General features: G+C 41.7%; 1 protein-coding gene across 1 annotated transcript in view; it reads right to left on the bottom strand.

Annotated features, from left to right (window-relative positions):
- Nucleotides 1-23,543, bottom strand: part of LOC132572703 (guanine nucleotide-binding protein G(i) subunit alpha-2) — a 201,893-nt gene that overhangs the window by 22,159 nt on the left and 156,191 nt on the right. Inside the window, exon 5 of the mRNA XM_060240058.1 lies at nt 9,806-9,934. Coding sequence (XP_060096041.1) covers nt 9,806-9,934 — 129 coding nt within the window. The remainder of the gene's footprint in view (nt 1-9,805; nt 9,935-23,543) is intronic.

Raw genomic sequence — 23,543 nt, 5'->3', positions numbered from 1 at the left:
CTGGTATTGGGAACAGTGTTATTTAATTTGTTCATAAATGATCTTGAACTGGGGGTGAGCATTGTACTGGCCAAGTCTGCAAAAGACACAAAATTATTCAAGATCAGGAAAACCAAGGATGACTATGAAGAGCTTTGAGAGAGTTCCAAAAATTGTGTGAGTGGAGGTAATGTGGCAAATGAAGTTTCATGTAGATAAGAATAAGCAGGGTCAGCCCTGGCTAGTATTTGGATGGAAGACTTCCAAGGAATACCAGAGTTGTGACATGGAGGCAGATAATGGCAAACCACCTCTGAATGTCTCTTGCCTTGAAAACCCTACAGGGTCACTGAAACAGCTGTGATTTGACAACACCTTGCACCACCACCAAGTGTATGATGCACAAAAAAATCCAAACTTCAAGCATATCCTAATGGAGTCTGAACTTGCTGAGACTGAGAGGGAAAGAGACCTTGGGGTCATAGTGGATAGCTTAATAAAAATGACCCTACACTACACCAGTGGCAAACACTATGGTTGGGATTACCAGGAAAATGACTGAAATAGTGTGGCCTCATTTGGAATACTGTGCCCAGTTCTGGTCATTGTATCTCAAAAAGGACACTGCAGAGCTGGATATAAGAGCAAGAGAGGGCAACCTAAATGGTTAAGGGGTTGAAGCACTAAAAAGACAATGAACAGGTTTTTAAATTTATGTTAGAGGTTTCTGAAGTTATGCACAGGGCAGTGGCCAGAGAGAACATTTTCTCTCTCTCCCCAATTACTAGAACTCACAGGCATCCAATGAAGCTGATGGGCAGTAGATTCAGGATGAATGAAAGGAATTAATTCTTTACACAATGAGTGATTAAAATGTGGAATTAACTATCAGAGGATGTAGATATAGCCACAGCTTTAAACGGGATTAAGTAGATTCATGGAGCGTAGGTCTATCAGTGGCCACCAGCCATAGTGACGAAAAGGAACCTTCATTTTCAGAGGCAGTCAGCCTCTGAATCTCAGAGCCAGGAGGCAACATCAGGGGAAGGTCTTGGTCTCTATGCTGTGTTGTTGGATGTCCAGAGTAACTGGATGGCCACTGTGTAAAACAGGATGCTATACTATATGGACCACTGGTCTGATCCAGCAGGACTTTTCCTATAGTTCTGTTTCTCTGTTATAGCATTTTTCAAATGATGGATTTACAACATTACACTCAGTCACCTAGGTAGCTTCCACTCATTTCTTCTTTTGATAGGTTTACTTACAAAATCAGTTTTCATGGGTCTCCATTAGTTTTTACGGAATTTATGAGGGCATTTATAGCAGCTATGTAAATTCAGTGTTCTTTTGAGAAGTTTTTTAAAATCCTGCAATTCTGTGAGGAAGCCACAAAGCTGTACAGGGAAGACAGTAATAATAGTAATGATCAGGATGTAATCTTAATTACATGATACCTGTGATTTTGGAAAGTGACCTTGCAGCAAAGAAAGACTCTGGTATGGGGAAATTATTATTATGCTCATGTGTGAACACTTGTGTACATTTTCTCCTCATTACACAAATTCTCTACAACCACTACTTGACAGCAAGAGATACAGGTGGTTGTGCCTCCCCAAATGACTGAAGGGAGAGGCTCAGAAGAACCTAGTAGGTCATGTGTGGGACAATCCCTTTCTCAGGCTTCTCAACAGTCACTTACCTAAACTTGCCTGCCATTTGTTAAAAATGCCCCCAAGGAAGCTTTTGTGAACTGAAAGAAAGCCAAAATTTTTCTTCCTCTTTTAGGCTGTCTTCATACCATAAATGCCTATGAGAAACGTGTGAGGCCTGTGAGCTAGGAAAAGTTTCTGCAGATGAATTTTTTTTTTTTTAACCAACTCTCCTCAGTACTGCTTTTTAATGGATTTCTCAATGCAGAGGCAGTGGTCAACAGGGTGAACAGTAAGATTAGGTGAGCAACAAATAGCATTCTCTATTTAACCAGACTGGATGAGTGGGAAGCCACACTCCTTCCCTGATACAGGACAACTGGGCTCCTAGAAAGAGGCCCAGGAACAGTACGTACAGGTAGATCTGCATAAGGAAAAAGCATGTTTATTAATGATACATAATTTACTTTTAAGGACACTTGCAAACTGTTGTTCTGTGTCACCATGTGGATACTGTTTCCAGTACTAGTAGGAACAGTGAGTGTTGTCAGGTTACTCCTATAATGTCAATGTTTATAATTTTAAAGCGTGGATCAGTTTTAATGATGTTGTAAGGCCCCTTGGGTGGTAATGGAATGGTGGAATATCATTTAAATAAATACATAAATATAATTTAAATACCAGCTTAGGCCCCCTGTATATATTTTTATAGTTCAAAATTTATGCAAGCCAAACATTTTAATTTGAGCTGCATAGCTGCTACATATTTCTATCATGAACAAAGAGGGCTGAACTAAAATACAGTTTCAGTCTCTTTCCATGCACAGTCATGATGTTATTGGTAACAGCTAGACAACAAGGGACAGCACATATATCTGAAATAATATACACTAAACTCTATGTGCAACTGTGCAAAGGAAAATGATCTGGAGATTATAATTTGGCTTTAGGGCAGACTCTCTGGAGAACAATAGTCCAGGAAGAACTGCCACTGAAAGGTCAATATACTGAAAATAGACGTTTTCACAGTAAGTTCCATGCTCCAAGGATAGCTGGGATCTCAGATTCTGCCTTCATTCTGACTCTCATAGTATTCCTATCACACAATTCATTCAAAGTGTTTAAGAGAAATAAGTTTTAGCTGGGACCTAAATGCCCAGTCTGCTACCTGGATTTCTATACAACTGGGTTACCAAATGTTCTGTTTAACACTGCTGGAACTACAGAAAGAAAACACTAAATTTGTTAGCTTAAACAAATCATAACTTCAGGAGAAATATGACGACCTTCTTGATGTATCTTTACTAAATGTGAGCACATATTCTACATTTATAATTTCTATTTGTGGACTGCTCCATCCCTGAATATTCAGGGGTCTGAGCGATATACAAGAGTCATAAATACATCAAGATAAAACAACACATATGGGATGACCAGATTCTCAACTGAGTCACCACTTCCTATAAATAGAGAGAACAACACTAGAAGGGAAAGGAGTGGGAGGAGAGGGAGTGCCAGCCAAGATGATGTCCATCACTGCCCTCAACCAAAAGCCTGGTGGAACATCTGTTCCTTGCAAGCCCTGCAGAACTGCATAATGTCCTGCAGAACACAGATGTTATTTGGCAGAGTTCCACCAGGCAGGGGCCGGGGTGAAAAGGCCCTGGTCAAAGACAGTCAGATGTCTTCTGGGCCAGGGACAACCAGTACATTGTTTTTAGCAGAGCATAATGCTCTTCAGCGGGCATACCAGAAGAGGTGTCCCAAAGGTATGCAGGTCTCAGACCTCTCAAGGTCTTAAAGGTCAGTATTACAACCTTGAACCTGACCTGGTATTCCACTGGAAGCCAGTGCAGCTGATGCAGCACAGGTTGAATGCGTGTTGTCTGTGATGTTTCCATCAGGACTTGTGCAGCCACATTCTGGATCACTTGGAAGTTTCCAGATCAGCCTCAAGGGCAGGGCAGTGTAAAGCAAGTTACAGTAACCAAATCTGGAGGTGAACCTTTGCATGGATTACTATGACTAGGTCTGGGCAAGACAGGAAAGTACAGTCACTTGCCATATTTGTTGCAGATGGAAAAACGCCAGCTTGCTGACATTAGGGTTGCCAAGTCCAATTCAAGAAATCTCTGGGGACTTTGGGGGTGGAGCCAGGAGACTTTGGGGGTGGAGCCAGGAGACACTGGGGTGGAGCTAGGAGCAAGAGTGTGACAAGCATCACCCAACCGAAGTTTTGGCCATCGCATTTCAAGGGACAGCACACCTTTTTAAATGTCTTCCTTCCCTCTACCCTCCCCTTCTCTGATTTCACCTCAGAGGCGGAGCGGAGCGGGCGACGCCGCTGCGCTGCTGCCGCCTCTTCTCCGCTTCACCATAACTGCTCCTCCAAGATGGGCTCAGGCTGAGCCCATCTCGTAGGAGCAGCTACGGAGAAGAGGCGGCAGCGCAGCGGCGTCGCCCGCTCCGCCTCTGAGGTGAAATCAGAGAAGGGGAGGGTGGAGGCAGGCCAGGCGCGTGGTGAGCCGTGAGTCCGGGTCCTAGAAGGACCCAGATTCGCGGCTCGCCACGCTCCTGGCCTGCCTCCACCCTCCCCTTCTCTGATTTTTACCTCAGAGGCGGGGCGGAGCAGAGCGGGCGATGCCGCTGTGCTGCTGCCGCCTCTTCTCCGGTTCACCTTAGCTGCTCCTCTGAGATGGGGCGGCTCGCCACACTCCTTGGTGCCGTTCCCCTCTCCCCCCGCTTCCGTTTTTTTGGAGAGTGGGGGTAGAGGCTGTAAATCCTGGGGTCCCCCGCCAGGGCGGGAGGGTTGGGAAACCTAGCTGACATTTGTAATCTGGGCCTCCATAGATAAGGAGGTGTCCAGGTTCATGCCCAAACTCTTGGTGTTCTGCACTGGTATCAGTGGCACATTGACACGGATGGGAAGTTGGCACCCCAGCCCTGATTTCCACTCCCAGCCACAGAACCTCCATCTTAGTTCTACATGTTATAAACAGCAGCCCTGAAAGTCATTACAAATGACACACTATCCTAACAACAAAGTGTTTTGAGCACTAAAGGCACCTAACACAGATTCTCCAACCTTCTTCAGCCTACAGGTACATTTAGAATTCTGACTTTGCATGGTGAGTGCAGCAACAAAATGGCTGTCACAGAAGACAGAGTCAGCCACAAAATGATCACCATAGTTTAACTAAAGTAAAAGTGCAGATTCTGTGCTGTGGTAGCAGCGGCTGCCAAAGCAACATTTTAAAAGCAATCTGCAGAGTCAAGTCTCCAATAGTCACTCAGAAGCCTTGTGGGACAAAAGCCCTACTTGGCCCCGAGCACTTCTTAAATACAATTGGTGGGCTACAGACAAGGTATCAGGGGGCACCATGGAGCACCCATGGGCAGCACATTGGGGACCCCTTTGAAACAGTGCTGTTATATTTTGATCCCTCTTCAAGTCAAGCCATTCACAAGATGAAAGAACATGCTTCAAGAACATGGATAAACACCACATCTGAGTGTGTGTATGTGTACATGTTTGCAACCACTCTGATTCTTAAGTATGCTCATTTCCCCTACAATTGTTGGCAATGGGTATTGTGGCATGCATAAAGTTATTCTAAAAAATCTCCTACATTTTGAAGTGCTTCACTGTTTGGCTATTTGGAAGAGAACAAAAAGATAATTTTAACTTGGTTTTTTGTGGGAAGAAAGTTAACGAATCGACTACAAGAACAGCCAAAATGTTCTTTTTTTCCTGAAAAGGTGTTTTGTGTGTGTGTGTAAATTTGTTGTAATATGGAAAAATTCTCACTGAACACTACAAAACATGACACTACATCTATTCAAAACTAAAACCAACCACATCCCATAGTGACATGTGCAACATAAATCATGCGTCACCACCATATTTCCTGTCTCTAGCCAAACTGAACTGGAAATTTAGCTTGATTTGGGGGTTTTTCCCACATGAATAAGGAAGAGAAAAAAGACACTACCAGGCCACAAAGAAACCAGCAATGACTCATAAATGCCAGTGTAACACCCATATCTCACATTCACCTTTCTAATTGTGAACAGTTGTGTCCTTATGCTCTGTATCTAGAATAATGGCATCTCACATTTTTATTTTTATTAATTCATTTCTAAAAAGACATACACCCAAAGGGGGCAAAATTATTCAAAAAGAAAAATAAACCATATAAAACGAAATTAGCCTACAAACATTCAAAATATTTTAAAACTATTGTTCCATCTTAAGGAATCATTTTTCTGAGATGACTCAGTGCTAAAAGTGGCACCTTAAAAAGGTTAGTTGAAATGCGATCATTCTTAGGCACCTTTGTCAGTTGCTGCTCAGCTCTCAGTATAAACAGTACTGTGAAATCATAAAACAACATAGGAATTATCAATATTAAAATCTGAGGCAGTAAGGTCAGTAAGGTGTGTCAAATGAGCTTTGAGGGGGAGTGGCATTTCAATGGTGAGGTTCTACTACTTAAAAATGTCTCTCATTGCCACCCATGTCAGTTCACAGGCAGCAGTGCTTGGGAAGAAGATCATCATAATAATTCTTTGAATTTTTCTTCAAGTGCCAATATCTCACTTTCCAGCTGAATGCCATTGTACGGGTGTTAAACATTTGTCACACACAGGGTTCGTATCCATCCCTTGAGCAACTGGCTGGCTCCTGCTTCCTTCTCCAGTTTTGCATCTGCTATATTGCAGCTTGTGTTGCCAGACTCTCTCAATCACATAGGAGAGATAGATAGGCAAGCCTCTGTTCTCTGCATTGCCTGAGGCTCCTCTACCTCCTACTCCCAGGGGGCATAAGGGAACGAGTCAGAGCTTGCTTCCTGGCCAGGCTCTCTCAATTGCACAGGCAACAGAGGCAAGCCTTTCTCTCTTCCACTGGCTGAGGCTCCTCGCCTTTGCTAGGCTGTTTCAATAGCATGGGAGAAATACAAAGCTCCTTTAAGACCAGCAAAGTTTTATTCAACGTATGAGCTTTTGTATGCCTTACTACAGTGTGTGTGTATTTGTGTTTTGTTGGGTTCTCCTGGGTGTAACTGGGTTTGCCTCCCATTTATCACTGTATTCATGCCCTCATGATCCCATCTTTCTCTGTAGGAAAGCAATGTTTAGATGAGGAATAACAACAAGCCAGTGAGGTGGATTAGGCTGGGAGTGTGTGTCAAGACCAAGTTCACCCAGCACATTTCCTCTATAGACTGGGGATTTTGAACCTAGGCTTCTCAGATAGCAGGTTCATATTGACCACTATATATGGCTGTCTTTCTACTCTTGCACTCATAGGAGTTGCAGTTATTTTTTTCTGGGAAGACTATAGTTTTGTAGACAAACACATAGCCCTCACTCTGTATCATGATGCCTTCACATGTTCTTGACCAGTACACACAGCAATTTATGTATAAAAGCTTGCAATGCCCAGCCATTTCATATTTTCCCTGGGTCCTCGTAGGCTCAGAGCACTGAGCATGAGATTTCTGTAATGAATGTCAATAAATCAAAAAGTAGGTTTGAGGCTTACAGATGCACATCTAAACAGCATACTCGAGATTGCTACAGCACAGATATTTTGATGCAATAATTCAGAGTAAGAGGTGTCAGTTATCAGAGACTATTAAATAAAATATTGCAAAAGTGCTAATGTTTTAAGCATGTTTTTATTTTAAGTTAAAAATCTTTAATTGTGTGCTTGTGTCCTTTATAAAGTTTATATCTCTGCTACCTGGCATTACATTTTATGACACACATGGCCCAGCCCAACAATGTCTCATTTATGTCAGAGCCAACCCTCATTATTTCGACACCCCTGCATCACAGTATCAGTGAACTGAATATTATTAATGAATCACTGCTTTATTGGGAGGTATTTGTCATATCCCCCAAGCAGGTTTTGTTCATTTAAGAACGCTCCCAGTTAGTTTTATTATTCAAGCCCTATCTTCATTTATGAATCCATCTAAATAGTGTAGCCAGCGTGACTATGGAGAGGTCTTCAACCAGATTACATTAAGTAACCTTGCTAGCTCAGTTTCTCAAATCTGGAATTTCACAGACCATTAAATGGACTCCGCAGTTTCTGGTTCCCTGGCATTGTGCAAGACACATATTCCCTGACCTAGACTAGCAGCTGGACTAGCCTATCAGAAGCATACCAGAAAGGAAGTTTTCCATTTCACTCTTTAACTTGCACACCAATTTTCATTAGCTTTTCCACTGTAAATCCACTTTGCAAAAATCCACTTGGGGACAGTCTACTTCAATGAATCAGTCTGTCTCATCTTTACAGCCCATTTATCAAGTCTCTTAAAACTGTGAGATTTAACTGAATACACTGCCCCAGTATGTGTATAAAATAAAAAGGCTCTTTGCTAATTGTATTCCTTGGTTCCCCAAGTCAGTGTGTACTCAGAGTTTTGTTTATCCAGAAACATTCTTTTCAAAGCATACTGTGAGGATGTGCACTCTTGTCTCCAGTGACTTGGCAAGGAAGTATTTTGCTGTGTTAAACATATTTTTTATTTTGTGATCTTATTGTTGGAATTTCAAAGCTTTTCACAATGATAATTTCCCAATACATTCAGAAGTGACAAGTGCAAGAAGATTAAACTGGCACCATCTCAGCTGGAAGGTTTTAATCTAGAACCCTGACGGGACTTAAACTCGGGGCTTGTTGCATCATACAGTCATGGGTTTTGATAAGGGCAGACCCAAAGATGTATACTCCAGCAGCAGCATTCTGAGAGAATAAAACAAGGAAAAGAAAGTACATTTCTATTGCAAACTACAACATACTTTCCTAGGTTGTTCCAACTGAAAAACGGGTTGTTCTATAGGTTTGTGATGCATACCTTCTCTCTAACTAAAATCAGAAAATATATTTCTGGGAAAACAAAACCTTTGGCAATGCCCACTTTTGGGGCATTTTTAAAGTGAAGCTATCTTCCCTATATGAGCAAGTGAAAACAGGCAATTTGTATAATTCTTGCAACGATGATAGATTACAAGCTTGCTGTGTTTCACCTGGCAGACGACAGTGTTGCTGCCTAATCATCTGCTACACCGTCTCCATGACTATTTTCAGATTGAAAGAAAAAACAGAAAATAACCAACAGAAACACAGTTAAAAAAAACTAAAGGTGTAAAATCCAGAAGCATCATGCAGCTATGAATACAGAGGATTACACTATTCCAAAAGATACCAGTGTGAAGGAACAGGCTACACAGGTTTGGGGCAGAGAAGTGAAAGTGAGGTAGAGACAGCTTTCAGCTTTCATCTGTATAGCTGAGCTTACAGCAAACCCTGGAACACCAGAGCTGTACTCTTGATTGTTAGGCTACTTGCCAGGAAGGAGGAGAACATAAATGGAGATGGCTTTCTCCTCTCTCACTGACGCCTCCATTCATTGCTGAACAGCTGACATTCTCAGTAGTATTTCAAACTCTGCCAATCTAACAACCCAAAAGGTGAGAAATACAGGATGAGTAGCAAAGTCACATAAACGCTTCAGGGTCTGTACTGTAATTTGAAAGCTGTCATGCTTCCTTGTAAGACAGTAAATAGACTGAAAACCCTTGAAGTGTGGTCCCAACAATCTCTAGCAACTGGGATATAATGGCATTCCAGCTATGTAGATATGCACATCAACTCATCCCTGTATTACTCCAAGTGAGTCCTGGGACTGAACTTTGAAAGCTATTTGTTTTTAATATTCCCATTTTGGTGAGAAGTGATCCCGCATTCTCATTTTTGTGCCAGTTTTTCCTCTCTCCCCTCCAAATATACCCAGTACAATTACTGCTTTTTGCACCATTATTTGTGTAGTACATGCATAATAGCAACATTAAAAAAGAGAAGAATTAAAAAAGAGAAGAATTAAAAATTTAAGTGAGCCAAAACTGACGACAAAACTAGCATGCAAACTCAAAAAGACACAAAACAGCTGTATCAGTTCTGCGTCTCTGTATTATCCCATAAGAGACTGAATGGTGGGATATGGTTCTCTTAAATCGCATACATGCAGGCAGTTTGCAAATAAACTAACAAAAAAAGACATGTAACAAGTTTTACCCAACTAGAGAAAAAGTGAGGTGGAGTCTGATCCACAATAACATAATGCATTACCTTGCACATTTTAGAGATTCACACTTACTTGAAATGTAGGTCCTTGAAGGTAAAGTGAGTCTCCACAATACCTGTGGTCTTCACTCTAGTTCTCAGCACATCCTGCTGGGTTGGAATGTAATCCCCCCTCGCTATCCTCTCCAAATCATTCAGGTAGCTGCAGGAAGACATGGGGGAGGGGGTGATTAGAACAACAGCTAACTTTTGTCAGGTTATCTACTGTCTTGGAGGATGAAGGCCACAAGAAAAGGTTGCACTGCCATTTTTTTCAAAGCAATCTCTCTTTAATACACATACATGTGATAAATATCACCTACTTTTGGTGGAGACTGGGAGGGGCATGCCACCAAGTGTCATGCACACATATCCCTCCACCCATCTTTGAAAGCAGTAAGAACTTAATACCTAAAGTATCCAAATATACAGGTGAGCCAACATTACCTACTCAAGTGGAATATATGATAGTCCAGCTGGTTTAGGATTCAGAGCAGTGTTTCTCAAACAAGGATCAAAAGCATTCTATGTATAGACAAGTGACCACCAGAGATAGGCAGAGGCACAAACTATTTTGCATGTCTAATTGATAGTAAATCTCAACACAAACATATAAATAACCTATAAGCATCCATCTAATATGGGTCTTAAGTTGGGGGAAATTAATTCATGCTAAATGTTACGTCAGTTTATATATTTTTCCCCCACAGGCAGGATTACTTTTATGTGCTCCACCAACCACAAACATGTTTGAGTCATTGTCTTTTGTATTTTAATTCTTCAGAAAGCTCTGGGAGGAGAACAGACTCAAGAAAGAATCCTGCTGCAATAACAAAAAAAAATGTTACCCTGAAAGTAAATCCTCATTAGAGAGTGCAATCGTTTTTGCCACATCATTGTGTTGTGTTGCTTTCAAGAGCTTTTAGTTGTTCAGGGCTATGAAATGCCTGTTTCTTCTGGGAGAGCTACTCAGATCTGGGGCTATGTCCCACTCACGTTCCCTTGTCAATTCAAATTAATCAAGGCTGCATAGTTACATTAATACAATGCAGCTCTCAGGAAAGAGGAAAGTATTCATCACTATGGCAACAAACCAGAGAGAGCGAGAATGAACATGCAAGCAGAAACAATTTATGGCTCCATGCCATTTATAGTTAACAGACAAAACCCTCCTTCCTTGAAGGAGGAAGGAGGTGGGGACAGGGATGGAGATCAATGCAATACAGATTAAAGAAGGAAGCATCAGGATGAAGCAAATCCTTCTAGATGCCAGGAAAGAAATCACTCTTTTGGCCAAAGTCCATTCACTCATAGAACGCTAGAGGGAACAAAGGAGGGATGTGAAACAGAACTGAGAGAACCTATCTTACAGTTACATCACTGTATCAATTTAGTAAGCCAGCTGTGTAACAGAGACTATTGAGGCAGCTAGATGAAAGGGGGTGGGGATTTCCCTGCTCAAGCCCCTCATAGAATCATGGAGGAAATTCTGGAGGATGGGATAGGATTATCTAATGATTCTTTTCCCTCTGTGATTTCTTGTGGAGACCCAGCTTGCACCTAGGAACATGTGATCCTAAAGAAAGTCACCAAGAAGATGGCATGGCATCCTCCTTCAAACCAGAACATAAACCTCAGCAGCTGTGTCAGAATTGCACAAAAGTCCTAGCAGGAACAGTTAAACCACACCTTGGGCATTCAGAACATGTCCTGCTGGCTAACCCTAGCCTCAAATCTCAGCTAGCTAGTTGATCCTTCGTTAAGATGTCTGCCAGGTTTCAGGGGACAAGGAAAGGGAAATGACCACACCCAGCTGATACGCATTATTCCTGGCAAGGCATTCCATGCTGACACTTCACAGGCTGAGAGGGCAGCATGCTGGGAGTTGTGGCCTCCACAGACATCACTTCTCCTTTAGAAAAGAGTATGACCACAGGGGCACAAAGTCATTCAGGACAAGGCTGGTGGTAAATAGCATCTATTTCCTCTGCAAATCCTGTATTCATGTTCCATTCTTTTTTTCCAAAAGAAAGCCACACAGGGAAAACAGCCAAACAGGGAGATTACACAGCTAGCTAACAATGGCAAGATGACGCAGTACTGAAAGCCTGGCAAAGGCTGCCACTGCCTGTGGAGCTGGGATACAGTATTTTCACAGTGCAAGCATGAAGGTAATAGGCATAACAATTCAAATTACAGCATGTTATCAATTAGAGTTGCTATTGTACACATATAAAAAGTCTACATCACATCACAGAAAATAATCACTGTGAATAAGAAGAATCAAGAAAAAGTAAATGGGAGGCTGTGCTAGAAGAAATTTCCCTGATGTTAACTCTGTCATGTCCTTATCATAATATGTCCACAAACACTCAAGGAAGAGTCTAAGAAGATGTGTTGCTGCTAGTACAAGACGTTACCTCTGTTTCCATTCACTCTGAAAACCTTATTAACTTGGTTAAAGAAGTGGTTATTAACTTCTTTAAATCTCTATGGGATACCTGTCTTAAAGAATATTCCCATTATCTACTGTTCTCACCCCACAGAGCCCCAAACAAAGCAGGAAATCCTCAAACAGCTGATAACACCAGCTGGTAAATTATAAAGAGATCTCCCTCAACAGCCTGATGAGAACTAAGCATAGCCTTTGCTCTCAGAAGTTGACAGTTAAATGAAAGACAAGGGGGAACAAGGATAGTGGGGAAATTAGCTTGCTGAAGCTCCTATAACATCTTTGAGACAGAGATTTGGCAAGGGGGAGGGAGAACTGCCCGATCATATACTCCCTTAGGATTCCTTATGTTGCCCAAGTTGTCCTCTTTATCAGCAAACTCTTTGGTAGAGTGTCTTTCACAGAGGCAGTGAAAGCGGCCTACATACAGGCAAGGTCAAAGTCCTGGGGGGCTCCAAAGATATGCAAAAAATGACATTGTATGGCAGTTTAGTGGAGGCTGAGCATGCTCACTCCTTTCAGTATGCTGAGAGCTGTTAAGAGTCACTAAGGGTTAGGGACACTGGCCTGTTCATGCCCACAAGAGCCTTACAGGGAAAACAGTGATGTTCCCAATCATTTACCACCAACAACCCCAAGATTCCTCACATGATCACAGCTTGTCTTTAATAAACATAGTCTTTCTTAAACACTTATCGCTGAACCACACACAATTTTTTTGCATAAATAAGGACTGTCCCAAGTGTACAGAAATCCCAACCTTACTTGTGAGCATAAGAACATAAGATAAGCCACGTTGGATCAGGCCAACAGCCTATCCAGTCCAATACTCTATGTTACACAGTGGCCTAAATCTAGGTGCCCTCAGGAGGTCAACCAAAGGGGCCAGAACTCCAGAAGCCCTCCCACTGTTGCCCCCCCCCAAGTGACAAGAATACAGAGTATCACTGCCCCAAACAGTGTTCCATCTATACCTTGTGACCAATAGCCACAGATAAAACCTCTGTTCCATATGTTTATCCAATCCCCTCTTGAAACTGCCTATGCTTGTATTGTAGCTGACACCACTTCCTTCAACAGTGACTTTTATGTGTTAATTATTCTTTGGGTGAAAAAGTACTTCTTTCTCTACCATCTGTATCCCATGCATAATTTTGTGAACCCGTCTTGTCACCCCTCAAACCTTTTCCAATGCTATCTTTTTTTAGGTGCAGTAACCAGAACTATACACTGTATTTCAAATGAAGCTGCACCATATATTTATATAAGGACATTAACATTTGTTTTCAATCACATTTCTCATAATCCTCAGCACAGCATTTGCCACCATGACTCCAAGCTCTTTCTCCTAGTCAGTTACTACCAATCCTGACCTCATATGTTTATAGATAAGATTTTTGCTCCAGTGTGCATTACTTTGCACTTGGCAAGTTTAATTTGCCACATTGATGTCCACTTGCCCAGTCTTGACAGATCCCTCTGGAGAGGTTTCTGCTTATCCGTTCAAGTTTACTTTTACAGGAAACTGGGGCTGCAATGAATTATAAAGTGCAGGAAGTGGAAGAAACTGTTTGGAAAACCATCCATCCCTATATATACAAATCACCTTGTCCAGGGCTCAATAAACTCTCAAGAGCTCCAGCATGAGCAGGTCAGTTTCCCCATCTCCCTGCTACCCCTGATAATGGACTCTCTCAGTTTCTCAACAATCTAAGCCTCCTGAAGCATGCACAATCAACATTTGTTGGTCCCTTTTCCTTGCAATGACTTATATAGTTGTACTTTTATATGTAGAGTCCCAAGGAAAATGAATGTCAACTCTGGCTTGCTTCCACTAGAAATTTGGTTTCCCTCCTCCCGTTGTGCAAGCAGTGATCCTGAAGTGGTGCTCATGAGGAATGGAGGACTCACCCATACAGCATGGGTGAGGAATCAAACTTTGCCATGGTTGGGGGACTGCTAAAATCACTTCCCCTTTCTGTCTGGAAATCCTTCACTGGTTACCTCCTATATTTTGTGGGGGGTGAACAACGATGACCAAATTACAAATCAAAATTCATCACAAACCAGAATCAGTTTGTTGTCTGCAAACCTTGGTTAATACTACCCCACCCTCACAAGCTCCAAAAACCTCCAAGGTGGGTTTGTGTGGTTCGTTTCAGCAGACATGCTGGCACCAGCAGCAGGGCTCAGAAAAGTCATTTAAAGAAACCACGATCTCTTTGAATGCCTTCTCCAAGCTCTGCTGCCACAGGGATCCCTTTAAATGGTTTTTGAAAGCTATGTTGCTGCCACCACAACAGCATGACTCGTGAGTGAAATGGAACTTAGCAAGTCTTAATATATTTAAATATTCCCTTTAAATTGGTTTTGGAAGATCTCTCCTCACCCTTCCATTCCACCGCCATTGAGAAGCCACCCTCAGCAGAAAGAAAGAGGGAAGATCCATGAATCTTATGAACCTGAATTGGTTTATAAAGTGAGGGAGCTCGTTCTGGTTCACGGGACCTCACAAATCACTAACTGGGATGAACCTCCATTTTCGTGGTCTGTGCTCATCCCTAGTGGTGAACTTTGCTGCTTTTGGCTTACCATAATTTTGCTACACTAGATGCAGCAAAATTATACATAGGTATTTAAGGAACTCCCCTCCATTCAAATCTAGGAAGCAGATTGTGAACTAATTGGAAATCATCCTGTTTTGCACATAGCTGATAACTAATACACATCAGGATGTTCTGTCAGAATGGAACTGCAAGCAAATCCACATGGCAAAACAAAATCTCAATGGCTATTTCTACTAGGGAAAAGTAGCTGGGGATGGGGACTTAGTTACTAGCCCACTATTTTTGGGCTGTAATTCTCCCTGGCTTCTCCACCCTCAGTTGCTGGGTTCCTTATGCATCTTTTCTCTTGCCAATCAGTACCTTACAAGGAAAGGCAATCTGAATGAAGGAGATGCAGCACAAAAGCAATAGACAGTGAAATCTACTCCTTGCTCCAAGTCTCCTCTTTTTGAAGATATTTTTTTCCCTAACAAAATAGGCCATTGGGTTTTGCTATATAAATTTGCAATGTGCTATTATTCTGCCTTAAAAGGCTGCTTTGGTAGCAATGGAGATTTTTGAAAGATGGCCACCACTGAAACCAAGCTTGATATAATGTCTATACACTTTTTAAATAAAAAAAATCATAAAAGTTGTAGGAGCATTATGATGTTACCACTTTCTTGTATTCTGTCACTATAAAACAGAATATATGCTACGTTTTACTAAGACTTGTATTTGATTGGCTATGGAGAACTGCCTCATGAGTTGTACAAGTAGTCAGTCACTTTTAAAGTACTGGCTTTTTGATTGTTTTTAATATACTGGCTGTTGATTTTACTCATTTTAAGTATTTATAAGCTGCCTTTTTGCCTAACAACGGTCCTGCAATCAGAAAAAAAAAAGAAAGAGTTGGATTCAAAAGAAAAACAACTGCTATGAAGGGACTGTGGAGCTACTGGGGAAACACAGGTACTTTCCAGTTCTCTTGCACCAACTGCTGCTCTTTAAAGGCCCAGTCCTTAGAGGACCCCGTTGCTTTTGCCCCAGCTGCGACTCTCTAAAAGTTACACAGAGTCTGCACAGGAATAGTGTGGTGCCTAGAAACCAAGGCCAGGCAGCATCAGATGTTTCGGTCCCTAGGAGAGGCCTCACTTCACCCAGACAGATGGAGAGTCCTGGCTCTCTCTCAGTAGTAGTAATGAAAGAGGAAGGTATTGAGGGGATGATGATGTGAACTGGCTTCTCTTCGATGCTTTCCCCTTGTATCTGTTTAGTTTTTGGCACTGAATAATGCACTAAACTTAGAATCATAAAGTTCGAAGGGACCTCCGGGGTCATTTAATCCAACCCCCCCACTCAAATGGAGGAAATTAACAAGTACCTTCCCCCCCACACTCCCAGTAACACAGTTTTCCATGCCCAGAAAATTCTCTTGATTTAATTTTAACCCATTGGTGCTGGTCCAACCTCCTGAGGTAACAGAAAACAACTCCACACCATCCTCTATATGACAACCCTTCAAGTACTTGAAGATGATGGTTGTGGCTCCCAGCTCCTTCAACCTTTTCTCATAAGACTTGGTCTCCAGACTCCTCACCGCCTTTGTTACCCTCCTCTGGACACATTCCAGCTTGTCTATATCCTTCTTAAATTGTGGTGCCCCAAACTGAACACAACACTCGAGGTAAGGTCTAACCAGAGAAGAGTAAAGTGATACCATCACTTCATGTGATCTGGCCGCTATACTTCTATTGATACAGCCCAAAATCACATTGGTTTTTTTTTAACTACTACATCACACTGCTGACTCATGTTCAGCATATGGTCCACTAAGCCTCCAAGATCCTTTTCACACATACTACTGCCAATACAAGTCTCCCTGATTCTACAATGATGCATTAGATTTTTCCTACCTAACTGCACAAGTTTACATTTATCTCAATTAAAATTCATTTTATTCGTTTTAGCCCAGTTTTCCAGCTTGTCAAGATCATCCTGTATCCTGACTGTCTTCTACAGTATTTGCTACGCCTCCTACTTATCTTCTTGGTACTGGAGCTGACCAATGGATAGTGATGATGCATAGAGTCTAAACATATTGAGAATGCAGAACAAGAATTATGGCAGTGGCCTTAACATAAATTCCCTTGCTTTTGGTGTATGGGTGAATTTTTCAGAACCTTAACTATTCCATATTTAAGCAAAGGGTTTTTGATCCTACAATACTTAATTATTCAGTGTTCAGTTCAAAGATTTTGGATTTTATTGCCTTTCATAATCACTGTTTACTGAGAACAAATCATTATATTCACAAACATTAAATAATCCTCCCCAATCACAGATGTAGTGCTCTACTCAGCTGCTGTAAGAGATCTGGATGTTTGTTTTGCTCCGCACCATGCTGTCCTGCTTGGCCCTTCCCAGCACGATCACTGTTGCACTCTGCAGCAAGTCTCCTACATACACAGTAGTGCACTGACCCTACATTCTTCACTTATAACCACTTTCTATCAAAATGTCCACAAACTCTCCTCTTCCAAGACTGCTTAAAGGCTTGTTCCTTTTCCTCATATTCAGTGCACTGGCAGCCATACACTTCACACAACAACAAAGGAAACCACAGGAACACTAGATGGATCTAAAAGCCACATGTTAAGAGTCCTATCTGCAGATATTGTCAGTGCAAGTCCTGTATTCAGCCGTTTAATTGGATTATTTACAAACAGACATCTTTTAAACAAATTACAGCCATGCTAAACAGGCAATCTGCAGTGCTGCCATCTAGCAAGAGCAACACTCCATGAAAAGATTAAATGTTCTATCGAGATGTGAAGGCTTAGAAGGGAAACACACTGGTCAGGGAACTTTTCACCCAAAACTGGAGAACACTGGGAGTGACCACATGCACCATTACATTGTGATAATTCACTGAGCAAAAGGCCATTTACAGGGAATGATCCACACCACCTATCTAATGTATGTGCCAAAATCCAGCTATTTATTATGAACTTTATTTAGTTCAACATGAAGGGTAAAAGCTTGTTGATCTTGAATTAGTAGGAAGAAGGCAACTGAACCTTGCAGTTATGATTCCAGCATGACAGAGAAGCTCTTCCTAACAATATAGCCAAATCAAAAAGGAGTGATGAGACAAAAAAGCATGCAAGATTATATTTGCTTGGAACAATCAGCATTTGGGGATCTTCTTGACAAGATGGTAAGCACAAAGAGAATGTTAGTGAACACTAAGGATGCTTTGCAGACAGCATTTGGAATTTTCACAGGAAGCTCAATATAATTTCAAAGGTAGCAGACTCAAAGATAGTGAAATACACAGGTCTGTAACATATCACAACTACAAGCTATGGAATTTGACTAACCAGACAATACTGGCAAGTTAATATCCAGCACAGGTTTCCTTAGTTTATGATCACATATGTTGGCCAAGAGGAGGCTGCCAGGTTCTCAGCTCAACAATAAACAGGATGTAGGGAAATTTATGCTAGTGAATTACCATGATAATAGCCATGTAATAAAAGCAGAGTTACATATTACAAATGTTAATTTCTATGACCAGACAACTCAAATGGAATATTATTCAGGACTATGAAAGTAAATTTAATTAATGTGATTAATCAGGTTGCAAAATGCAAGAGTAAGGCTCGGAAAAAAATATATAGACAAAGCCAAGGGAATGGGGTCTATGAGGACACATGTAAAGTAAGAAAACTACAGAAGAAAGGTGCTGCTCAGTATTTACCAGATTCTAAGGTGTTCCCCCTCCCCTTAAAGTATGGGTTGGATCCATACATGCAAAAGAGGGTGATTCTTGTCAACCCTCACCAGATCTTAGACTCCTCCCCCACATCCTGTTCCTTGGGATCCCCTGTCCTCCAGGAGAAACACTAGAGGGCATTTTGGGCTTCAGCAGGAAAAAACAAGTAACGCTTCACTGATGGAAATCCTTCTATCAGTGGAGATTTTCAGTGAGATCCAAGCCAATAAGAGCAATGCAAAGTTTCTTTGTAGCTGTTGTCTGATTCGTAAGACCACTGAACATTTCCAGACCCCTTTTGGTATAGATGGAAGCTGGACAGAGTCCACAAATACATATTTTATTTACTTTTCCTTATGAATGCTCAAAGTGGATTACAAACTTTAAAATAATGCAATAGGAACACAATACACAATAAGATACAAAAGAAATAGTGCTATATATTTGCTTTTGTCCCAATCTGGATAGCCCAGGCTAGCATGATCTCATCAGATCCTGGAAACTAAGCAGCAATGGTCCTTGTTAGTATTTGGATGGGAGACCAACAAAGAATTCAAGGGTCACTGTGCAGCAAAAGGGAATGAAAAACCATCTTTGTTAGTCTCTTGCCTTAAAAACCCTATAGGGTTGCCATAAGTCAGATGGTCAGCAGCATTTTGATATCACCTATCTCTCTCTCTCACACACACACACACACACACACACTTGCTTTTAGGTGGCATATTTATTTATTTATTTACTTACTTACTTTCAATTTATATCCCGCCCATTCCAAACAGACTCAGTTGCCTTGATCAGTTTTATTAACCTCACTGCTTTGCTGTTTTACTGCTGTGATTTAATTTGATAGACAGGTGCTGATTTTACCCCTTCACATCTCAAAGGGAGGCCTGCCTGTTTCTTACATCTTAACTCATATAATATATAACTATTGTCAAGTCTATTAATACACGCTGCAAAAAACCCCAACAACAAATGGCCACGGCAGGGCCTGTGGCTCAGTGGAAGAGCATTTGCTTGACTTGCAAAAAGTCCTAGTTGCAAGCTGTGGCATCTTTCAACTAAAAGGAACAGACTGTAGGTAATGCAAAAGACTATCACCCAAAACTTTGAAGAACTGCTACCGGTCAGAGTACACAATACTAGCCCTAATGGGCCAGTGGTCTGTTTCAGTGTATGGCAGCTCCATATGCTCATATGGATTGTCCTAGATTAATAGGTACTGTAGTCATGAATTTGCCTGTATCTCTCTTTCTCACACTTACCGCATTTCATTATGACTTGCATTCTGATGAGGATTTTCAGCTTCGTTAACTCAAAAATGCACATAGCCATAAAGACGAGATACTAAATTTGGCTTAAAGATGAAGAATATATTCTAACAAGTGTGCATAAATCTCTACTCAGTGCACAACTGACAAGCCTATTTTTACGTAAACTCTAATTCCCAGTGCTTTGCAAATCACTAACATATATTAAATCATAGATACAATTGCATTGTAAACCGCATTTTCTTGCATGATCAAACTACACATCTCTGAACAGCTGTCAGAAATAAACATTTGTTATTCCAGATGCATTGGGAGCTCTGAATGGGCCTCAGGAACAGTTTTCAGTTAGATCCTCAAAACAGAGACATGTTGAAATATAAGAATACTTTGAGGCTGTAATCTCTTTGTAGGCAGGGCCTTGTTATTACTAGAGTACATTGCTTCAAGTGAGTGCAATTGTACACTGATTGTGTTGTACAAGTTAATAGTACATAAAATAAAATGTAAATGTATTAAATGCTGAAGACACTTTACAGAGCGTTTAAAAAGACAGGTTCCTTAGGTGTAGGTGAAATACAAATGGGATCAGGCAGGATGGAAAGGGGGAACATATATATAAATAAAATATTGTATGTATGTATTTATAAAGTTGCAGGTAGACTCATGAGTCTGCCAAATGGTTCGGATTCCAGCCCACAGATCATCTATTGTTGTTGACAATGTTATTAATACTAGAATCAGAGAGTTGGAAGGGACCTCCAGGGTCATCTAGTCCTACTCCTTGCTTTGTACTTGACCGAAACTCACTGAAACATGACATTGCCTAACCAGGGTTCTTCAAAAACTTCACATGCTGATTGCACACAGTCTAAGCCAGAGGTGTCAAACTCATTTGTTATGTGGGCCAGATCTGACATAAATGTGACTTTGTGGGGCCAGGCATGTATGTCATAAAATGTAATGCCAGGTTGCGGAGATATAAACGTTATGAAGGATTCAGACAAACACAATTAATGATATTATTTTTTACTTAAAATATAAACATGTTCAATACTCTTGCAATATTTTGTTTAAAATGGAATGGTGGGGGAATAGGGGATTTGGAAATGCAATTTTTAAAAATTAAACATCAAGACAAAGCACAAAGATCACAGCAGAAACTAAAAATATAAATTAAAAGTATAAAATGCTCTGAGCCCAGGAAAACATGAAATGGTTGGGCATTGCAAACTCCCCCCCCCCCCATCTACACAGATCAGCAATGGCTCCTCAGTATAATATCCCCCTTTGGCTGTGGGTTCCCAGGTCCGAGCACTCACTAGGCACCAGTTTTAAGGTCCATTCAGCAGAGACAAGCTAGCTCAAAGCATCAACCCTTTATTTGCAAGGAGACCACCTCAGCAAGCAACAGCTTCAACCGGCCATACAAACAGTGGAAAGTGAAACTCCTTGAGTTCCAGTCCATTGAAATACACTGCAGCACAGACAAAGTTGCAAAGAAAACACAAAATGGATTTTCCATTGAGGTCTCCAGGCCCAGAAAGACTACTCCCAGAGCAGTCTATCTAGGTGCAGAGACAGTCGAAAATCCACTTCTGTGTTTTCTTTGCAGCTTTGCAAGCCCAGAAGAGCCTCCTGCTGCAGTCAGCAAAGACAAGGCAGGAGGTGCTGAGAACTTCAGCAGCCTCAGAGCTTCAAAGGGTGAGGACAGGAGGGGGAGAAAAGAGCCACAGGCCTGATTAACGCCCTGGGTGGGCTGGGTGCATCCTGTGGGCCACAGGTTTGACATCCCTGGTTTAAGGGATCAAGAATTCAATCTGCAGCAGAAAGCATACCATTTGCAACAGAACAAGTATACCAAATGGCAACCAAGTACACCAAATGGCAACCAAGTCCACTATTAAGCTGATGCCATGCCAAAGTGTGAACATTTTATCAAAAGGAATTCCCCCACTCTGGGGCAAAGCCTTTTTGCATTTTGCTCTCAGTTTTCAAGATAGTAACAAATTATAGTTAGACAAAATTTGAGCTAGTGCAACCAGTCTTTCTCATTTCAAGGTGTATGTACATGTTCATTTTATCCATGTACACTCAGAGCGTACTGCTGTGCTTATCATTTCTTCTCCCCAGTGTACACTGCATGACATGGATTCTTGTACTACTGGAGAGGAGAGAAACTTGCCATAACTGCATGGCTCCTTCACGTAATAAAGGCACCATTGAATATTTCCTTACAACAAGCCACACAAACAGGCTTTCTTTAGAAATGCATTTTTTTCCCTTGTCAAGCAGAAGTATGAGAAATCAGCTACAGTAATAACCATGGCCCATACTTTCTCACAGGAGAAGCAAACACTGGGTTTTTAATTCTCTAACGACAGGAAGTTACAATGGGGAAAATTGCAAGGAAGAAGCACTTTTCATTAATACTGGACAAGGACTTTGATAAAGTTGCCCGAATCATTACATTCCTGGAGCTGCTTCTGACAATTTTATAAAAGACGATGGAGTAATTTAGTCAGGATATTGAGCTATAGCAAAGACATTCCCCACTACCACTTTACAGAACTCTGAAGCATGAAACAGATCACAGCACATTATCACAAAATCAGTAAATATTTTCAAGACATATTGACTAAATCTCAAATGGGAAATTTTCTCAAACAGGATATTTTCAACTGTAGTTTATCTGGGTGAAGGAAGGAAAGACCTCAGACCACTTATGTGGTAGGACAAAGAGTGGACAACTAAAACATGCAACATTGGTATTTCCATAATCAGGGGTGGGGGAAGATAAAACTTTGATCAGGTTTTGATGCTGAACAAAGTTTGACTCCAGTGGTAACTTTCAAACCAACAGAGCTTATACCCACACAAAAACTTACACCTAGAATTAAACTTTGTTGATCTCAAAGCTGTCATTGAACTCAAACTTTGTTCCATTGCTTCAGACCAACACAGTTACTCACCAGAATCCTATTCATCTGTTTAGCTGAGATGGGAAACCAGGGTTATAATCAAATAACATTCAGTAAAATATTTACACCCCACCTAAGGTCTAAGGCGTTTTACAATCCCAAGATTAAAAATATACAAAATGCAACACAATAAAACTCTATCAATTCCCCCCTGAGAAAATGGCTGCAATTTAAACCCCATTAAACTACTAACAAACAAGGCCTTACAGTGCCCCTCTTAACTCCTCAGACAACTCCTTCACAAGCTGGGAGCCACGAAAGAAATGGGCTCTGATGGACCATCTTAAGCATGGAAACAATTAGAAGGTGGTGACCAGGAGACTGTAGTAGGTACATGGGCAGGGCCAGCACCAGATTTTTGGTGCCCTGGGCAAGGCCCACATACCCCTTACTCTATGTGTCACTGCCTGCACCTTTCCTCTCCCCCACCCATGAGCAAACCCCAGAATGCACCTGGGCGGAGAGGGGGCTGGACAAGGGCAGTGCAGGCTAGCACATTGGCTAACCCCCAAGGCCCCTTTTCCTGCCTGGGATGGGTGGGCAGACTTACTTGTGCCTCCAAGCACTCAGCCCCTTCCCCACCACCAGAGGCGGGCAGTGGCAAGGGTGAGCGCAGCAGCAGACCCAAGCCAAGGGCACCCCTGCCCATCTCTGCCCTCAGGTGGCATGCTGGGAGGGGAAGTGCATGCACTGCCACCCCTGCTCACAGTACTCCTGGTAGGCCTCCAGGCTGGAAGGCAAGGCGTA

The sequence above is a fragment of the Heteronotia binoei genome, chromosome 5, assembly GCF_032191835.1.
Source record: "Heteronotia binoei isolate CCM8104 ecotype False Entrance Well chromosome 5, APGP_CSIRO_Hbin_v1, whole genome shotgun sequence".
Classification (NCBI taxonomy): domain Eukaryota; kingdom Metazoa; phylum Chordata; class Lepidosauria; order Squamata; family Gekkonidae; genus Heteronotia; species Heteronotia binoei.
Note: the sequence above shows the minus strand (reverse complement) of the source record. Positions and strands in the feature narration are given on the sequence as shown.